Source organism: Megascapheus bottae, chromosome 10, assembly GCF_031878675.1.
Source record: "Megascapheus bottae isolate mThoBot1 chromosome 10, mThoBot2.hap1, whole genome shotgun sequence".
Classification (NCBI taxonomy): domain Eukaryota; kingdom Metazoa; phylum Chordata; class Mammalia; order Rodentia; family Geomyidae; genus Megascapheus; species Megascapheus bottae.
The window spans coordinates 48,277,572-48,299,026 of NC_143518.1; the positions used below are offsets into that span (position 1 = coordinate 48,277,572).

At 39.1% G+C, this 21,455-nt stretch overlaps 1 protein-coding gene across 1 annotated transcript in view; it reads left to right on the plus strand.

The window, feature by feature from the left end:
* Window positions 1–21,455, plus strand: part of Ush2a (usherin) — a 606,255-nt gene that overhangs the window by 574,979 nt on the left and 9,821 nt on the right. Inside the window, exons 64-67 of the mRNA XM_090341196.1 lie at window positions 10,980–11,186; window positions 13,039–13,277; window positions 14,337–14,545; window positions 19,211–19,387. Of these exons, the coding sequence (XP_090197322.1) occupies window positions 10,980–11,186; window positions 13,039–13,277; window positions 14,337–14,545; window positions 19,211–19,387 (832 nt within the window). The remainder of the gene's footprint in view (window positions 1–10,979; window positions 11,187–13,038; window positions 13,278–14,336; window positions 14,546–19,210; window positions 19,388–21,455) is intronic.

Consider the following 21,455-nt stretch of genomic DNA (forward strand, 5'->3'; position numbering starts at 1 on the left):
ATAAGTGGGACTGACTTTTCTGCACCTGGCTACTTGCTTCATGTTGCTTATTTTCTGTTGCCACCACCCTAATCCATTTCTTTCCTAAGCATTTTCTTTGCTACCCTTAAAGACTACTTATTGAACATGCTTTCTGTTTGGTTTTGGACTTGCATTTAATTAGGTCTTAATCTCACTAACATATTTCTGGCCAGCATGGACGCATTTGTTTGGTTAGTTTCTCCCATAAGAATTAAGCTCCCTTCCTTCCACCTTCCAAAGCTCCGAGTTTTAAATGATTTATTGATATTGTCTGACTCCAGCAGTGCATGCACTTACAACTTTAGCACTTGATACAGACAGCCATCAGAACATATCTGTGAGTAGAAAATTTAGGTCTGCCGCTAGGCCTGGCCAAATCACATCTCACCCTCCAGCATTCATTGCCAGAAAGCTCACCTTACCTCTCCTGTGTGAAGGCATTCAGGAGCATGTCCTGTTCTTGCTCTGTCTTGCCAAACTTGCTTAGGGTCTATACTTAAGCTCTTGTTGTTGGTAGTTTTCCTTGCCTTTGGGACAATGCAGACATAGAACAGAAGTGGTTCTCCCTCCTATGCAGATGCAAGAGGATTTATCTTTAAGTCAGGATTGATATTCCTGCCTCGACATTGTGTGTTTGCTAGAAATAAATGTTAAACACACCAGAATTTTTTTTTCTCCAACTGAATGAAGAAGTGTGACTCTAAGCTGCCCTTGTAGCTCATACTTTTAAACTTTATTTGTTCCACAATAGGACTATGAAAATGTGGGTTCCTCAATGTCATCTAAAGGTTAGGTCCTGGAAATATTTTTTGTCGGTCATGGGGCTTGAACTTAGGGCCCAGGTACTGTCCTTGAGTTCTTTTGCACAAGACTAACACTTTACTACTTTGATCTACAGTGCCACTTCTGGATTTTGAGTGGTTAATTGGAGATAAAAGTACCACAGGACTTCAACTGCAATCCTCAGATCTCAGCCTCCTGGGTAGCTATAATTAGAGGCCTAACTATAATTTATTTTTAGAAAAGAATTCAAAATCTTCCAGGAAAGGATAAGATGTATTATAATTATTTTTCTTTATCATGTATTTTTGGCACTTAGGAACCTGTCATAATGAAGTACTAATGTTCAGAGAATAAACCCAATTATTAAGATTGAGGTGGGAGGCTAAAAACTATTGATTCTACACCTTCAGCAGATGGAATTTAATTGATAAGACAGAGACCTGCCAGTGAATCAAAGATTCATAAACATGTAGCTCTGAACATAGATTTTAAAAGTGACAGTGACAACATAAGATAGAAATTAGAAAACAGTTTAGAAAAGCTGGGTAATGCCAAAAACAGACCCAGGAAAGAAGAGACCTCGTTTTGTCTTCAGGGACAGCACTAATTCCACAGAAAACTCTCAGGAATACCTTGATATGAAAGAGCTACTTGGCCCAAATCATACCACAGAAAAATCAGGAGATACTGTTTTTTTCTGTGTTTAGAAAAGAAAAAAGGAAAAAAGGAGGAAACAGGGAGAGCCTGTTTCCAATTACCCTTTTTATGACTAATTGTTTCTCTGAACACACCTTGTATTGGTACATGTGTGCCAATGTTGGTACAAGAAACTCTCCTCATGTATAGCAGGATCTCTGAAGGAGACAGCACAGTCAAGAGAGACTATCTGAAGAAAATTCAATTTTAATAGAATTATAGAGATATAAGCAGATTTTGGAAAATTAGTGAAGAATAGTTAAGTACTCAAAGACGAGGTATAGCCAAGACCTGTTTTCTTGCAGGCCTAAAAGAACAAGGGAAAAACTTGGTGAAGAATTTAACCTTGTCAAACTAAAAGAGGGTACTGGAATAATAAAGCCTCTGAACTCTTTCCTCCCTTGGAACAGACCCAAATAGAAAGAAATCAGAAGAGAAAAGATCCCAGGTGAGGCGGTTTGCAGATGTCAGCCTCCTGGTTTGCAGAGCTGGACAGAGGTCACGGGATGATCTAGAAAGAAGCCAGCATGTCCTTATATCCATGGCTGGAGCTGGTTCTCATTCCTTATGTTACATTTCTCCCTTCAGTCAGATCCTTTCTAGACTAGAACATCATATGGCAGGCTTGCCAGAATGACTTGCCCCTCTGGAATTATTGATAAAAAAAATACTGAGTAAATCTAAAGACTTAAGTTGGAAATGGTATATATTTCCATAAACTTCTAAATAAACTTAGACTTGGTCCCATGGAGCAATCAAATCTGTGGGTAGAAAATCCCATTGACATAGTTAAGTCAGTCAGTTGCCTTTAGCTGAAATCTTTAAGAAAATGGTTAGAACTTCTTCTTGCTCATTGATTTATCTATCTGTTGATGGATCTGATCATTACAAAGATGCCTATAAGCAGCTAAAAACTGTATAGGGATCTCTTTGATATCTATAGGCATATTTGTAATGGAAACCAGAAATAATATTCTTTCCTCTAAGGAACCAATTGACTTGCACCAATGTTTTTCTTTCCTCAGGCTTAGGGATTTCTTTGAGGAATGTTAACTTATAATAATGCGGAATAGAAAATCTCATCCAGTGAACAAATTTTAACATAGGAGGCAAATTTCTGAAAAGCCAAGATTTCAGTTCTTCAAATCCTCTCAGAACTCTGGAGTGAAGATGCAAAGAAAGCTGCAAGCTAAACTCAGAATGCTCTAAGGGTTTCAGATCTCTTGCTGATCCATAACGAGTCACTGTAGCCCAGAAGTGCACTGTGGAATTGCTCTCTAGACCTCATGTGTTCTAAATTGTCAAGCCACTCTCTTCTTTCTTGGCCCATAAATAATAAATGTCACTAATAAAAGCCAGCTGCATTAGTCCTCAACTAAGAATCAGGCAAAGGCCTTTTGTGTAGATTCTCCTTTTTGCATAGAATTCTCTTCTTGCAGATTGTCACATTGTGGCCTCCTACCAATTGCATCTTGGCTCAACTTTTACCTCCTAGGAGAAGACCCTGCACAAAGACAATATCTCTACTGTATGACCAGTGATAGAAGACAGATGGTTAGGTAGGTAGGTAGGTACATACATACATGCATGCATACATACATACATACATAGATACATATACAGATATTTCTTTCTTTTCTAGCATATGTAGTCTATATCATATCTGTTTTTCTTTCCGGGTATGTATGTGTATATTCAAGTATTGGGCTTGAACTCAGAACCAAAAGACTATCCCTTAGATTTTTCACTCAAGGTTCACGTTATAGTATTTAAATCACAGCTCTCCGGCCAGCTTTTTGGTAAGTTGGAGATCACAATGTCACAAACCTTCCTACTAGGGTTGGCTTTGAACCATAATCCTCAGATTTCAGCCTCCTCTGAAACTGACAGGCCTGAGCCACCCAGACAAAACTTTACCATTTTAAAAACCTAGTGAAAGCAAAATGTCTCCCTGAACCTTTCTTCACCTGAGACCTAGAATTCAATTAAAATCATGTTCTGTCTTGCGTGATCTAAAGTGTTTTATTTTTAGATGAAAGGAGCTTAGAATACAGGGACTATAGCTATAAAAATGTGATGATAACGTATCCAATAAAGTACCAGGCAAAGAGAGATGCTTAAAAAAACTATCTGATGACAAAAGAAAAATTAGACAGGTGGATAGTAAAAGAGACATTTTTTTTTAGCAACTTGCTCCTTTACAACTGGAGCTTACAGGGCTATTCATGAAATGAAACAATCATGTAATTTTAGATTTATTGCCTTCTCTTTCTCACCATGAACCACTCTAACCACAATTCTGGTCAAACCCATTTTGGAATATTGCTATTCAAACATATTCAAAACTCACAACAAGCTACGCTTTTAAAAAAAGCATTAGCGTAAATACCATGGGAAAATATCCTCCAAGGTTGTAGATGAATTGATATGATTTCCTTGATTGTATCTTTTTATTTATGAGGCATAATTTATGAGCACTCCAGAGCAAACTGCAATGAGTGATGACTAAATGTAGCCAAAGTCATAAATCAGGAGCTGTGAGAGAAGTGGTGATTTTGATCGAATCTATTGAATTAGCTGTTGGCTTTAGCTGATACAGGTATTGGAAAGACCTTTTTAATATCTATTTGTCTCCCTCCAGGGAATGAGATAACAATCACATTACATGGCCTTAGGAAACAAATAATTTAATTGTTTGCCTGTTAACATGCAACCTGTTTACTCTCTTTAATTACTGGCATGGCTGTTCATGTTGGATTTTTATTTCTAATGTAAATCAATAATAGATCCACAGTTCTCTAGTTTGCAGAAATGATGCGGGTGGGGCTACCTCATTTGCTTCTCATCCTCTGAATTGTTTGAATTTCTTTAAATCATAGTCCCATTAATTTCTTCAAATCATTGTCCATAGTCCAGAATCCAATGTACAAAGTAGAGAAGGTGAGCAAGGGGGTGGGGAGGGGAAGGATGACATTGATCAAGATTACTATATTTATAAACTGCCTTTTTAAATGACAATTCCTTTGTATTACTACTTAAAGATAATTTTTAAAAAATCATTATCCATATTCCATAAGGAATGTACTATAAATTATCATAGGAAGTGTAGGGGTTCAAAATTCTTTCATCTTTTAACCCTGTAGGAGCCAATAGTTGTAATGCAGTTCTTAAAATGAGCCACTTGAAAAAAGAGCGAAATCTCAAATTGTATCAACATCACTTACCTTATGTGTCAAGAATGAGAGGCCTTTCTGTAGTTTGCCATTCCTGTAGTCCATTTTTTATGTAGAAAAATAATAGCAAATACAAGATGAAACAAATACAAGTTGGGTGCTGACAATAGAGAAAACATCACCAAGTATGCTCCATAAGACATTTCTTAGCTTAAAAAGGATGAATGGAGGGGCTGGGAGTTTGGCCTAGTGGTAGAATGTTTGCCTAGCAGGCAAGAAGACCCAGGTTCGATTCCTTGGCACCACATACATAGAAAAAAGCAGGAAGTGGTGCTGAGGTTCGGAAGGAGAGGGCAAATGGAGAGTGGAATGGTGAGCATACTCAAAGTATATACATGAAAAAGAAAACGAGGGGAGAGGTCTGGTTATGATTGACAGGGAAGGGAGAATGAAAGGAGTGATATTGATTGAGATGCATTGTGCACATAAATCAACATGCTGACTTGGAACCCTTTTTATGTAGCTCCTTAAAGATAATAATAAAAGAAAACAAAAATAAAGCATAAAAGTATCATATAATCTGTGTAAGGGATTTTCTTTCTTCTATGATAATTAAAATAACAAACTAAGGACTCCTCTTTTGAATTTACATTAGCAATTTTTCTTTTTTCCCCATATATTTTTATTGTAATTAATAGAAGGGTTACATTATATTCACCAGATAAAAGGTGCATTACTTCATAAACATTGATACCCTTTCTCATGTCTTGGTCGCCATTTTCCTCCCCCCACTCCCACCCCTCATCTTGTTTTCCCCACTTCCCTATTTGACTTCAAATAACCAAATACGCATATATACAATATATCAGATAACAAGGTGAAATACTGTAACACTATGAGATAACCAAGGGACAGCAAAAGAGATAAGAGATAAGAGATAACATAGTACATTAAGGACAATAATCACTCATTATGTGGCTTTTGTTTCTATATCCTAGAGGTCCTTTCATTTAGTATCATACTGTATGGCCTTATGTATCTAGGTTTTGCTCTATTGCAAATCTCTGCTAGGAGAACCCAAGGTTTCTACTGATTATGACAAATGAGGGAAGCCATTGAACCTATGTTCCTTTGAGTCTGGCTTACTTCACTTAACGTGATTTTTTCTAAGTCTTTCCATTTCCTAACAAATGGGGCGATGTCATTCTTTCTGACAGCAGCATAGAATTCCATTGTGTATAAATACCACATCTTGTTGATCCACTCATCAACTGAGGGACATCTAGGTTGGTTCCATGTCTTTGCTATGGTAAATAGTGAGGCAATGAACATTGTTGTGCTAGTGGATTTAGTATGTCCTTCTTTCTGGACGATTGGATAAATGCCAAGTAGTGGAATTGCTGCGTCATAGGGTTGCTCTATGTTTAGTCTTTTGAGGCACTGCCATACTGCTTTCCATAATAGTTGAACGAGATTGCATTCCTACCAACAGTGTAGTAGTGATCCCTCCTGGCCACATCCCCTCCAGCATCTGTTGTTATTCGTTTTCCTGATCCTGGCCATTCTAACTGGAGTGAGGTGGAATCTTAGAGTTGTTTTGATTTGCCTTTCTTTTATGGCCAGAGATGTCGAGCATTTCTTCATGTGTCTATAGGCCATTTTTGTTTCTTGTTCAGAGAAGACTCTCTTTAAGTCTTTGGCCCATCTTTTAATGGGATGGTTGTTACTTTGGAGATTAGTTTTGGAGTGATTCAATTTTTGAGCTGTTGATATATTTTAGATATGAGGCCTTTGTCCATTGTATGGTTAGTGAAGATCTTCTCCTACTCTGTAGGCTTTCTAGTTAGTTTGCTAGCTATGTCCTTTGCCTTACAGAAGCTCTGCAGTTTAATACAGTCCCATTTGTCCAAACTTCATTTAACTTGTTGTCTTTCTGGGCCTTTATTAAGAAGGGACTCCTGTGCCAAGGAGTACTAGTGTATTTCCTATTCCTTCTTGTAAAATTTTCAATGTAACTGCTTTTACCTCCAGGTCTTTGATCCATTTGGAATTAATCCTGGTGCAGGGTGACAAAGAAGGATCCAACTTTAGTTTTCTGCAGGTGCTTAATCAGTTCTGCCAGCACCACTTGTTGAAGAGGCTGTCTTTCTTCCATTCTATTTTTGGGGCTCCGTTATCAAAAATTAGATGGCCATAGGGCTGTGGGTTAAAATCCGTGTCCTCAGTTCTATTCCATTGGTCTTCAGGCCTGTTCTTGTGCCAGTACCAAGCTATTTTGGTCACTATAGCTCTGTAATAAAATCTGAAGTTTAGTATTGAAATTCCTCATGTGCTGTTTTTTCTGCTAAGAATTGTTTTTGCTATGCAGGCTTTTATTATTCCATATGAAATTTTGGATACATTAGCAAGATTATTTTTGGAAATTATCAGTTCTTAGAAAGAAGGTGATTTCAGGGAAAAAGTTATGTCCAGTCATTGAGACAATGCATTAAAGTGAAAATTCTTTTTCGAGTCAAGGGTAAGCATCACACTGAAGAGTCACCCTCTGGTGTAAAGACCCAGAAGGCACCACTCTGACAGAAATTTGGATGCTTTACTCCTTCCATTCTCTACTGAGTTGTAGATTCCTTTCTTTTTCCCACCTATACACATTATTACAATTCTGTGCACAAATCCTCACTTTTCCCCTAGATAAAATGTAAAGGAGAAATGTTGAGTTGAAAGGAATTTGGAGCGCTTTACATAGCATCCTTCTGAGAAGCAAGAAGGGAAAAAATGATACCCAGGAAAGTTCCACAAATACCCAGATTTCTAGAAGCAAAAGCGAGTTGTCGAGTGACTGTTCTGCATAGTTAGAGAACTCTGGTTCCTTTCTGTAACTGTGAGAAACATAATGATGACCTTTATGATGATTGCTGCAGCTCTAAGGCACTAAAGATACATGCATAGAACATTTATTTCAGTGATTGAAGGTGCTAAAGATAATGTACAGTACAACTCTAAACAGACGTATCATGACAAGAAATTGAAAATGACTGGGTTGCCATTTAGGCACCTAGTAGTTTAAAAGATACATAGATGACAGATACATTGATGATAGATAGATACATAGATACATAGATGTGTGTGTGTGTGTGTGTGTGAGAGAGAGAGAGAGAGAAAGAGAGAGAGGGAGAGGAGAGAGAGAGAGAGAGAGAGAGAGAGAGAGAGAGAGAGAGAGAGAGAGGGAGAGAAAGAGAGAGAGAGAGAGAGAGAGAGAGAGAGAGAGAGAGAGAGAGAGAGAGAGAGAGAGAGAGAAAGTTAATACCTTTATTGACCCATCCTAAGAATCATAGCCCACACTCCATAACACGGATACTGTGATAGAGGTTTTATGAGATCCAGTGTTGTATTTTCTCCATTTTCTCTTCCTTGCAACCGTTTTCTTTTTCACAGTAACTCATGTAAATAAGCTGATCCTACTTTGCATAAGCATGTTCATTTATATGAATTCTATTTTGAACTCAAATTGATTGAATACTAAAAAGAAAGTCTGGGAACAAGGGCAATGTGTTATGAAGGTCTCCTTTCAAAGACAAAAAGACACGAGATCCTATCAACATTCTGTTAGTAACAGAGGATTTTGTATTGCTAAGTGTTTTGGAGAAATGGTTTATTTTAAAGAAATACAGCAAAAACCCTACAATGCTGAGGCATTGGATTAAATTGCAATTTGAAACCAGGCATTTGTGGCTCATGCTTGCAATCCTAGCTCCTCAGGAGGCTGAGATTTGAGGATCATGGTGGTTAAAAGCCAGCTGGACAGGAAAGTCTGTGCAATTCCAGTTAGCCACCAGCTAACCAGAATTGGTGCTGTCACTCATCATGTTAGAGTGCTAGCTAGCCTTGAGCAAAAAGAGCTCAGGAGACAGCACCCAGGCCCTTGAGTTCAAGCCCCAATACTGACACATGCATGCATACACACATACATACATACATGAATATATATTTGAAATATGAAGTCTAATACTATCTCCAACACCTTAAAACAGTTCTGATTCACAAACATGGACCAGAACTTTGCTGAGCACTCTCTATGACTTGCCTTTATTTTGGTTTCATTGTTCCTCAACACTCTATATCTCCACTACTGCTGTGCTTCTCAGTAATTAATCACGAACTTGCTTGATTTTTATGTCTCAATGAATACTTAATTCCACATCCATCCCTTTCTCCTGCCCCATCCATTGTGACTCTGATTAAAATTCAGCATGCTTTTTGACTATCAATAAAAGCTACCCCTCCTCCCTTGGCAAAGAATTTGATATTGGTATAGATGCTTTGTTTTATATATATATTATTATATGAATATTATCTTGTTAAATCTTGTCACTCAAGATGGCCCCAACTGGCCAGGAGTTTGACCTAGTGGTAGAGTGCTTGCCTAACATGTCCAAAGACCAGAGTTTTATTCTTCAGTACCACATACATGGAAAAGGCCAGAAATGTTGCTATGACTCAAGTGGTAGAGCTCTAGCCCTGAGAAAGCCCAAGGACTCAGATTCTGAGTCCAATCCCTTGGAAAGCCAAAAAAAAGATGGTTCTCAACCCGCCTATCGCTAAGATACTGTTGCTAAGTGAAAGGGGTTGGTTTAGAGCTGGGAATCTTTCTCCATCCATCCTGAAATGCAATCTCTTCATCAGTAACCCTGCACTCCTAACTTATTATTGAAGAAGTGACCTTGGCCTTTTCAGAGGAGACAAGAACAGCTGAAATTGTATTCTGACTGAACTGTAGTTTCAACAAAGACTAGCCCTACCTTTGCTATCTCAATGTCCTGCCTTTTTACTTTCCTAGCCCACCTCTAGAATCTCACCTCCTCACAATGGACTAAATACGTCTACCAACCATTTCCTAAGACCTGACCTAAGGTGCAGGTATTCGCCTATGAACAAGTAACTTAATTCTTGTCATTCTGAACACCTTATTGATACATAGGGATGACTGAGAGCACAAGTCTATTGGAAAGAATATTGGAGGGCAGGATTTTTCTTCCCGTCCTCAAAACTTCTGCCCACTAAACAAGAGATTGACGTTTTCTGAATCTCAATTTTCTTACCTGAAAAGGGGGCGAACAATACATCCTCTCTTCACCTTGTAAAGTTGCCCTTGTTAGGATGAAGTAAACTAACATGTGTTAAAGTGCTTTGTAAAATGTACAGAAGTGAGTGATTATATGCAAATGGTAAGAAGAGGTCGCTGAGCTCTTAAAAGAGCAGGTTTGACTATGTAAGTAGGTTAGTTGTCTCTTTTCAAAATGGGGCTGCTGGCAATTTTATCAGCAAGGGGCTGGAGATTTGCATTTGACAGCAATTCAACCTCAGAAATTTGCTTTTACAGAGGATTCTGCCAAAAGAATATGAACACATGAATATGAGTTGTTCTAACTATCTGCTGAGAGTTTTTCTCTCTTGAAGACATTATTGATATAAAAACAAAACAAACAGAAACAAAACTTTATTTCAAAAGTATTCCTGTCTTTTTCCCTAAATATCTTATATTTTGAACATTCTTTTCAATATACCTGAAATGTGTGTAATATAAAATCGAATAGCCTTTTTCTAAGATTTTATTTAAGGCTCAGGGTGATTTATTTTTAATACAGACAGTAGAAGACACTGAATGAGAAAAAAAATTCAGAAGTTAAACTTGCACATGAAAGCTTACTAAGGAATACTCTCCCTCCTAAACACACAGACAGTCTTCTTGTATTGCCATTTCGATCTATCATTCTGATTGATCACTCTGTAGTTGGCTATTATTGGGCCTAATTTAACCCTATATACTCACACATCCATCTATTCTGTCTATTGTACCTGACATCCAACAAATTACTTACTCATGCAAATAACGACCCAAGGCAACCTTTTAGGATATTCGTGTTTAATTATACAAATAGTTCTTGATAAATAAGATTATACATCTTTCCATATGTTTATTCCCTCCTTGATGAAAGGAAATTTAATTTTCATGCAGATTTAGTGGAGATGATGTTTAAGAATTGCTGAGCTTTATGCAGTGTGCAGATCCATCCAATTTGCAGAAGTTGATAAAAATTACCCCAACTCTCCATGGCTGAAACCGATTTACAGCACTCTAAAACCCTACAGGGCCCCTGCATGTAGGCATGGTTCTTCAGGATCATGGGCTGCAAGATCCACCTTTCTCATGTTCTGTTGTCTTCAGCTGTCTTTGGATTGATGAGTTGGTCTCCAATCTGGGTGTACCTTGCTTTTGACTAGTCTTGTTCTTGTTGCTCTTCTGAGGTCTGGGCAGTGAATTCTGCAGGGAAAGCCTCGAGTAATTGGACACAATGTAGAACAGGACCAGCCCCTCCAGAAGGCCTCAAAGCCCCCACTTTCCATGCGATCTCATCTACTCAAGCAGTAGCCAACATCAGCATTCCTGCCAAGCCTAACGGGAACGTCAGTCTCTACAGGCTGTTCTCCAACTCCAGTGGATCTCAGACCGTGGTGAGCTAAAATCCAGGCATCAGGCCAAGTTCAATCTCAGTACCATCAAATAAATAAATAAATAAATAAATAAATAAATAAATAAATAAATAAATAAATAAATAAAATACTATAATAAAGAATGTTTTTAAGCTAGTAGTACCATGGTGCTCTCGCTTTTTCTTCCTCTCTAGCCTTCTCTCTTCCCCTCTGTTCTCAGCTGCCCTCTGAATTCAGTAGCACAATAATCACTCAGAGAAGAAAAGATGAACCTTTTTAGGAACCATGCTGAAAATATGGAAATTCATTAAGACAAATGCTACTGGCGGTATTAAAGACTCCATAAATGTTAGAAACCTAAGACTTTAGAGATAATCACATTGATGTGCTTCATTATTTAAACATATGGAAAAAAAGAAGAGAGCAAAGGCAATTCAGTGAGGCTCCATTCTGATGCACGTTTTCAAGTACACATGTCTCTATTAGTGAAAATTTAGTTTGGGTCCATTCAAATGTAGCTTTTATTGTTGTTGCTGTTGCTGTTGGTGTTGGTGGTGTGGAGCTTGAACTTTGGGCCTGGGCATTATCCCTAAGCTCTTTAGCTCAAGGATACCACCCTACCCTTTAAGCCACAGTGCCACTTCCAAAAGTAGCCTTTTAGAAGAGACGGGAAAGCTACTCAGTCAACCTATTTCTGGTTCCACTGTTTGTTTCCAAGAAGACATAAGCACATTGCACACTGTGTCTTAGACAAAAACCCCTTGCAGCAGGGAAGCTAAGTACCAACTAGGCCACATCTGGCATTATTAAAGAGACTGAGGTAGAAGGGCAGTCTTACATCTTTGAGGTGTGGTTTGTGTTACTCATACATTGCTCATGAATGAAGTGGATATTATAATACTTTGTTCACACACATCTCATATAGGGCTTGTACAGAACCCAGTATCTCATTGTTAATTAAGCCAATTTACAGACCAATTTGGGCATTTATGGTGAAATCTTCTGAGGCCAGAATGTCAAGTAATGAAACACAATTGCAAGAGATGATTCATATACAGCAAAATCTTGTATTGAATGTTAAAGGTATATTAGCATATTTTCTACAGGGCTTCTTACACTGTAAATATAGATAATGTAAATACAATCAACCCTTGATTATCTATGCTTCCAAAGTCATAATATTAACAAACTAAAATAATTTCTGTTTGTGATGCATTGTATATACTTTAAAAAAAATTACAGGTAGCTCCTCTTAATTATGTTATGTAGGTTGATGCAGAAGTTAACTTCTGGTTTCTGATTGTTTATTATCCAAATAATATTCATCTAAGTCATAACAAAGTTAGCAGTCAGCTCCATATAACTCAAAAAAGTTTATAATTCTAAAAGGTTAATTGGCTTCATAAAAACTAATACCCTCAAAGGAGAAGATGAAGTTAGAAACTGATAAGTATGTGTACTGCCTCTCACATTCATCATAAGGGATTTCTGACATAGAAAAATTACATGCAGGTTACATTGGCAGAGTATGAAAGCTGGTGATCAGAAGTAGAATTCAAATCAGGTAATTAGGTTTTCTGGAAAGACAACATTCTGAATGTTGCATATACTTATTTCAATAAATGTGTGTTCTGCACCGCTTTGCAATACCTAGACAGAGTTGTATCTTGTCATCTCTGTGTTACTGCCTTTAACTTCTACTGATCTTTTATATTGCTTGCATCAACTGGATTGGTGATTCCTGTGGGAGAAATGTTGTACCGGGCCCCATATTGTATCTTTCACAGTCCTCCATGAGGTGGCACACAGATAAATACATGTTTACCTATCTTTGTTTTGTAATATTGCCTCACATCACTTTCTCTCCTCCCAGCTGTCTGAAGGCATGGCCACCCAACAGACTCTTTACAACCTGCACCCCTTCACCACATACTTCGTTGGAGTGGAAGCATGCACCTGCTTCAACTGCTGCAGCAAAGGCCCAACAGCTGAGCTAAGAACGCATCCTGCTCCACCCTCAGGGCTGTCCTCACCTCAGGTCCAGATGCTGACTTCAAGGACAGCTTCCTTCCAGTGGAGTGCCCCGCTGCTAGCCAATGGTGTCATTCAGAGGTAGTGGGTTAGCAGGAGGGGGAAATAAACCAACTAGATGCATACATATGGACACAATGCCACCTATCTGGGCCCACGAAGGCCTTACTTATTAAGCAATACATGTAGCAAAATAGATCCATTTGAGAGATAATGTTCCCCATGGTAATGTTTACTTGATAAAATCAACTGATAAAAAGTAATCAACAGAATCATCTCTAAATAAAGAAAATGATGCAATGCGCACGTATTCATGAGAAGAATACGCTCTTCTTTATGGTTCTCTGGAGCCCCAAGTTCCACAAGCAAAATAAATGTCTGCATGTTGGTGGGACTTACTCTGATCTGATTTAAAATGGGAGAATGAGCCCTTGTTTGAAAGAACAGACTACTTCCCTCAAATAAACTGGAGGGGGGAAAATGCTTTGTTCTAAACAGAGAGCAATTACCATTCTCTGCTCAAAAAAGACAAATCTCTTCTATCTGCTGACAAAAAGGACACGTGGTTATACTGTTTGCAAAATCAGTAAATGTCATCCCCATCACTCTGTTTTGCCCTGCTGCTAATCTCAGCCATATTAACAAAGTACTCCTGAGAGCAGCGTCTTGCAAATGAAAAGTTGAAAGAGTTCTGGTTCTATGAAAGCAAAACATCTCATAGAAGAATACCAGTTTTTTACGTTCATTTATGGTGTGTGTGGTGTGCGTGCGTGCATGTGGGGGGGGTGGATGTGTCTGCTCTTCCACGCATGCACACATACACAAGTGTGTGCACAAGTGTATATGTTCTAGTCTTGGGCCTTGAACTGGGAAGCTGGGAGCCTGCATGCTCTCTCTGAGCTTTTGTGTTCAAGGCTAGTTTTCTTCCACTTGAACTACAGCTCCACTTCCAGCTTTTTGCTGTGTAATGGGACGTAAGAGTTTCACAGACTTTTCTTCCAGGGCTGGCTTCAACCCATAATACTCAGATCTCAGCCTCCTGCACAGGTAGAATTGGCATCCAGCTAAGAAAACCAGTTTTAAGAGAGAGAGAACTAATCCCATTGCCTGTTTTTCTTTATGTGTTCACGTACATTTTAGGTATGAGCTCCAGCTCTATGTGGCTTGCCCTCCTGACTCAACTCTGCCCTGTAAGTCCACCCAAACCGAGACGAGGTACACTGGGCCAGGACACAGAGCAATCCTTCAAGGACTCCAGCCATACACCACCTACAAGCTGAGAGTGCTGGCCCACAATGAGGTGGGCAGCACGGCTTCAGAGTGGAACAGCTTCACCACTGAAAAAGAGTGTGAGTGCCATAAGCCAGGGAGAGAGAAAGAGGTGGCTTATGTCTTGGTGATTACTGGCGCTTGAATTTAGAGCTCAATACTTGCTAAGCCGGCCCTAAGGACTCCAGCTTGGAAACCATTTATTTATTTTTATGTCTAGATTTTCCTTTTGTAGATCACTTTTATTTTTGCCAGTGATGGACTCTGAACTCAGGATATCAAGCAGGCTAGGTAGGCACTCGATGATGTGGCTTTTACCTGATTATTTGGAAGAAGAGACATTTGGACTTTTCTTCCTGGGCTGGCATTCAAAACCAGGCATTCAAAAATATTTTGTTCATTATATACATTAAGAGGAAACATCAAAACCATAAAACTTTTTTCATGGTAGGTTTCCCTTCATTTTAGAGTTCCTCTTCACATTGATTGAAATACCAAAATAACTGAAATGCTAAAAAATAAAATTAACATATAGAATACTAGTTAGCCATTAAAATTATTGGTTAGCTGGCCACGTGGCTCACTCCTGTAATCTAATCTCAGTTACTTAAGAGATGAAGATTAGGAGGATTGTCATTTGAAGGTAGTACTGGTAAAAAATGAAAGTTCATGAAGTTCCATCTCAGCCAATAAAGATCTAAGTGTGGTAGCATGCACCTGTAATCCCATCTACTACTCTACACCAGAAGTGTAAATAGGAGGATGGAAGTCCAGACTGGCCTCAACAAAAAGACCCTATTCAAAAATAACTAAAGCAATCAGGGCTAGATTGTATCTCAGGTAATAAAATGTCTGCTTTAGAAGTGTAAGATCCTGAGTTCAATTCTCAGTTTTATGAAAAAGAGTTACCTAAGTTTTTTTTAATGACTTAGAAAATACAAATAAAACTGATATCAAGTAACAAAAGTGTAAAGTTTAAAATTATGCTATTGTTCAGGCATGTAATAAAAACTACATATGGAAAAGAGGTGAAAGGGAGTTGATTATGCCCAGACATTAATGGCTGCTGTGTTTGGGGGGTGAGATTATTGTCCGGACTAGCTTCATGTTCACATGGACTGCAGCATCCCGTATATGAGAGTCCTGGGCTTAGTCTGATATTCTGCATTGTTCTCAGAATTCTTAATGCATTTTGAACAAAGATGAAAAATTGTTCTCTTACTTTCTCCAATAGTGTCATGTTTCAGTGCCTTCTGGAAGAGCAAGGGGTAATGCTACATAATCTGAAAGGAAAGGGAAAGAAAGCCTTCTTTTCATAGCATGTGAGCTCATGCTTATCATCCTAGCTATTCAAGGGGCTGGGATCTGGAAGATCAAAGCTCAAAGCAAATCAAGGCAGACAAATCTGACACAACTCTTATTTTCAACTATCGAGGTGGAAAGCCAGAAGTGGAGGTGTGGCTTACACTCATAACTACTCTGGAGGCTAAGAATTGGGATGATAGCTAAAAGCCAGCCTAAGAAAGAATTGTTTTTGAGGTTAGGTTCCATCTCTAAAATAATCAGCAGAAAGCTGGGCTGGAGATGTGGCTCAAGTGGTTAGAGCACCACTTGAGTAAACCAGCCAAGTTTTACTCAAGGCACCAAATCCAAGTAAAGGCAAAAAGAAGTGTTTTAAACCCTACGTATTAAATATTTATCTACTGCAGACTCCAGTGCCTTGTGATTCATTAGAATAGGAGAACTCATGAATTGTAAATTTCCTGTCTTCCTATCCTAGACAAACAGCTTCCCTACTTTTGTACAGTTTCTGCTAGCAGTAAGCAAAAGATCCTCCTTTGTCCATGTCAGATTAATCTCTCTCCGTGTGTATCATCTCCTATCTCGTGTGGGTACCACGCTGCCTTCCATGTATACACCATCTTCTGCCTCTGTGTGTGTGTACCATCCCTACCTTCCACTTGTAACCTCCCAGCCTCCTCTTTGTAAACCATTGCTGCTTCCTCTGTGTACATCTCTGCCTCCTGTGTGCAATCCTCTGTACTACTGATCACAAGCCAGCTTTCAACCACCACTATAGAGCATTCAAAAGGGAATGAGTAAATGGTGCTACTTTAAATAAATGTGTCCTGATTATAACAACACAATGCACTCTTTGGAGTTCCCCATGGGTCTGGCTTCAAGTCCTTGACCTGCTACCAGCTGGGTAAAAGACAGAATACTTCTTCTCAGAAGTGCTTTGCGGATTAGATGTCAACTGCTGCGGGTATAATAGCTCTTGCTATTTCCTCAAGTTCCATAATTGCAAAGTTCCTGATTATTTTGAAAGCTTGCAGTTTGCACTCCAAATCCTACAAGACAAACTTCTTCATTTCTTTCTTAATCTGCAAGTTCTCATTCTCTCTCACTCTCTCTCCTTTCCTCCCTTCCTTCTCTCCTCACTCCTTTCCCACCTCTTTCCTCCCCCTCCCCCTCTTCATCCTCCTCCTCTTCCTCTTCCTCCTCCTTCTCCATCCTCTCTCCTCTCTCCCCTCTTCTCTCCCCTCGCTTTTTCTCTTTCTTTCTCTCTATCCCCACTGAGGATTGATCTAGCATTTTCTAGGATGGTGCTCTACCACTTGAGTCATGCCTCTAGTCCCTTTTTTGCACAAGATGAGGTCTTACCTTATGCCCAGAATGGCCTAAGATGTGATCTTCTTCCTTAGATTTCCCTGTGTCACTGGGTAAGATAGGCATGGACCCCTGCTTACAGTCATTGGTCGAGATGAAAATCTCATAAAGGTCTTGCTTTGTTGTTTGTATAGGCCTCCAGCCTTCATCTTCCACTTCCCAGCTAGCTAAGATTACACACTATGGAATTGAGACCATATTCTCAGTCAGCTTTTTCTTTGATGTACTGTTGTGTCACAGAGAAAAGTTATACAGGGGGAAGCCTGAAACAAGCACAATCTTGTATTTTATTGTGATATTAGGCAGGATTCATGTAGGAAGACAATAGATATTCAAAGAGGAAGTAATAGCTATTAACATTTGAAAGACATTTTCTGTATAGTTCTCTGAAAATGTATTACTTTAAAAGATAAAAAGCAGGCGGGTGTGGTGGCTCACACCTGTAATCCTAGCTACTCAGGAGTCTGAAATCTGAGGATCAAGGTTCAAAGCCAGCCCAGACAATACAAAGCCTAGAGACTCTTATCTCCAATTAATCACTAGAAAATGGGAAGTGGGGCTTGGCTCCAGGGTAAGGTGGTAGCCTTGAACTAAAGAGCTCAGGGACAGCACCCAGGCCCAGGGGTAGGGTAGTAGCCTTAAGCTAAAGAGCTCAGGGACAGTGCCCAGGCCAGAGTTCAAGCCCCATGGACCACCCCCCCAAATAAATAAATAAAAGAATCATATGACTTTAAAGCTTAGTCATATTATTATTAAACAACATTATTTTAGTTCCTTTTTTAAAATAATTATTAGTAAGTAGTTATACAAAGAGATTACAATTCCCTAAATAAGGTTATAAACACAGTGCATCTTGATCAATGTAACATAAATTTGTGTTTGGTTTTGTTTTATTGTGCCAGTACTAAGGCTTACATTTAGAGCCTTGTACTTCCACTTGGCTTTTTTTTTTTCCCCTCATAGCTAGTGCTCTAACCTTTGAATCATTACTCCTTCTGGCTTTTGGCTAGTTAATTGGAGATCAGGTTTGTCTGCCCAGGCTGGCCTTGAACATCAAGCCTCAGATCTCGGCTATCTGAGTAGCTAGGCTGACAGGAGTGAATACTAATCTCTGTCATGAATTGGTCTTTGAAGAACTGATTTATTCACACCACTCGCTGTTCTCTTAAGAGCCAATTTAATATATCTGGATCTTACATCAATACATTTCTAAAGGTATTGATTATGTGAGAGAAAAATATCTCATGAAATTAATCTCTTCAGGCTTGACAAGTTGATATTGGATCCCTTTATCTGGTTTGATGAAAATTATCCATTTTGAAGATGAACTCCATTTAAGGATTTCTGTTTTGTTTTAGTAAGAAACTTGAAAGTGAGCTGAGAACACACCGGCAAAATGCACACAACATTGCTTCTGTATCTGATAGGATGCTTAGGAGACCTGAGCTTGATTATTATATACTAATGTACTATGTTATTGATTGATTAGTCAAGGCAATGAATTATGATCCCCAAATTGCTGTTTGCCAGGCTTTTTAACCATCTTAGAAAACAAACTAACAGCTCAAGAAAGAGCTTTAAAATAAATGGGTGCCAAAAGGACATAATTCACCATCTAAGCAGTTTGGTTTAGAGGGGAAAAAAATATATTAACTTCATCTAGTCCTTGGGGCTTCGTAGCAATAAATATTGATTTCATATGAAAAATAGCTACCTACTGTAGTTAATAGTGTTAAGGACAGTTTACCTGTTAAAGGAGGGAAAATGTAACGAAATATGAGCTCCGGGGTTATGTAGGTGAGCAGAGCCATTGTGTGTTAATAGTTTTATTTATAAAACACCACTCTCCATTGATTTTCCCCCCTTGGGAAAGCAATTGCAAAGGAGCTGAGAAAGCATTCCACACATGTTCTCATTGGCTTTTATTTCACCCCTACGTTGGGTTATTATTTTTAATAGGTTTTCATCAGTGCTGAGCTTGGGGAGGGAGTATTTCTGCACATATCTAAAAAGCTCCTTCGTCAACCCCCAACACCAAAGCGATTACTTCTACACTGCTCTGTTTCTATCAACAGTGCCTCAGTACCAAGCCCCATTTTCAGTGGACAGCAACCTGTCTATGGTGTGGGTGGATTGGAGTGACTCCTTTCTCCTGAATGGCCGGCTCAAGGAATACGTGTTAACGGATGGAGAACAGCGCATATACAGCGGCCTTGACACCATGCTCTACTTACCGAGGACATCGGACCAAAGTTAGTTCCTGCCCCTGGGTGCCAGTGGGTCACACCCTGTAATCCTAGCTATGCAGGAGGCTAACATCTGAGGATCATGATTTGAAGCCAAACCTAGGTAGGAAAGCACAGGAAACTTGTCTCCAATTAACCACCAAAAAGCTAGAAGTACAATTGAGGCTCAAGTGATATAGCACTAGCCGTAAGCGACACAACTAAGGGGCAGTGCCCAGGTCCTAAGTTCAAGCCCCAGTACTGAAACCAAAAAAAGAAGTCAGTTTCCAAGACCCGCTACTTAGTATGTAATGAGTTCTGTTCCCCAGCTTCATGAGATATAAAGCCTGAAAGGTACACAGCACCTGCTTGTCATTAAAATGTCTTGGTTTAAGTGGCCACTTCTTGTGGGAAAATTACAGCTCAGAATGGAAATGTGTTTCCCTTCCCATTTGCTGTTTGATGCACTGCAGTTTAAAGCATGTCTCTGAGAGGCTGCTGACTGCACAGGGCGTAAGTGCCCCAGGAAGAAACCAAACAATTCACAGGCTGAAGTCACGACACCTCATCATTTCAACTGTTGGAGCTCCAGTTTCCAAAGAGCCCTACAAGACAGTAACCATCTCCTCTTCTTAAGACATTCAGCATGAGTTTCCTTGACCTCTCAGTACCAGGTCTTAAGTCAATAAACAAAAAAGGTACCCTAGTTTCTGCCACTGGCTCACACCTGTAATCCTAGCTACTTAGGACACTGAGATCTGAGGATCACAGTTCAAAGCCATTCCAGGCAGGAAAGTAAGTCTTGTGAGACTTGATTTTCAATGAACCACCAAAAATCTAGAAGTACACGTGGGGCTCAAGTGATAGCCTTGAGCAAAAAAGCTAGTTCAAGCCCCAGGACAGCAAAGCAAAAACAAAGCAAAACAACAATAAGAACAAAAAACTCACACTACTATTAAGGCTCAGTTCTTTTTCCTCTTTAGATGCATGTCCTTTATCCTGTCATCTTATTTTTAAACTGAAATAAGGACATGCTGTATGAGGTGTTAAATATTGCCTAGTAATCTGCATGGTCTCGGGAAGGATAGTTATGGAATTCTTTTAAGCACTCTGGATTTATAAGATAAATGAGTATTTTCTGGTGTACTCAGAAACAGTTTATTTTGGCTAAAAGATGGAGTTAAACAGTGAGGCCCAACATTGTATATATAGTACTTGAGTCTTCATAAAATTCTTACAATGACCTGGCTGCACATATTCACTGTCACAGCTCTTGGTCACCTGGGCAGCTGGATATAAAGGGAAGATGGCCTGACAGTTGGCAGAGATGGGTTCTACTTGACCAGGCCTTGGGCCATCTGTTGACCTTGCAGAAGTCACAGGTTCCTGGCTTTTGAAAGGGGAATTTAGATCCTGTGATTTCCAAGATCCTGTTGAGTAAGAAATCCTTGCTCAATGACCCAAAAAGATATTAAGGGACAAGGCTTATGCCAAATTCACAGCAATATAAACTTCGTTATCCTTTACATGTGGAATGTTTCTTCTCTTCCTTTGCTGTTAAGCTCTAATCTTTGATGGTTTTCAACTGTGCTCTTATTATCCTAAATTTAGCTCTTTCTCTGTATCCCTTTTTGATTAGAAATAAATTTGTGTATTAGATAGAAGTCAGTTTTAATCACTATTCTCAGTTCCTAAGACAATCAACTTACAAGTAGAGAAAAGGTGTGTTCTGGCTCACAGTTTGGAGGTTCTGTCTATGATCTGTTGGCTCCATGGCTTTGAGCTTGTGGTTGATGCAGCCAGGATCACAAAGGAAAACAAACTACTTAGTTTATGGCCAGAAAGCAAAAAATTTAAAGGAAAATGGGAGCTCTAATCCCTTTCATAGGCATGTTTCCAATGACCTAAATATCTCCTGGTAGGGACTGCTTCAAAAAAGGACAAACCACTTAACATCGTCACATCAGGACCAAGCTTTAAACACATGACTTTCCACGGACCTTGGACATCCAAGCTATAGCACTAGCTAAACCCCTGCAACTTGCCCTGGAATCCTATTTTCATACTTTTCATGGGATCATAATTTGCTTTTTCA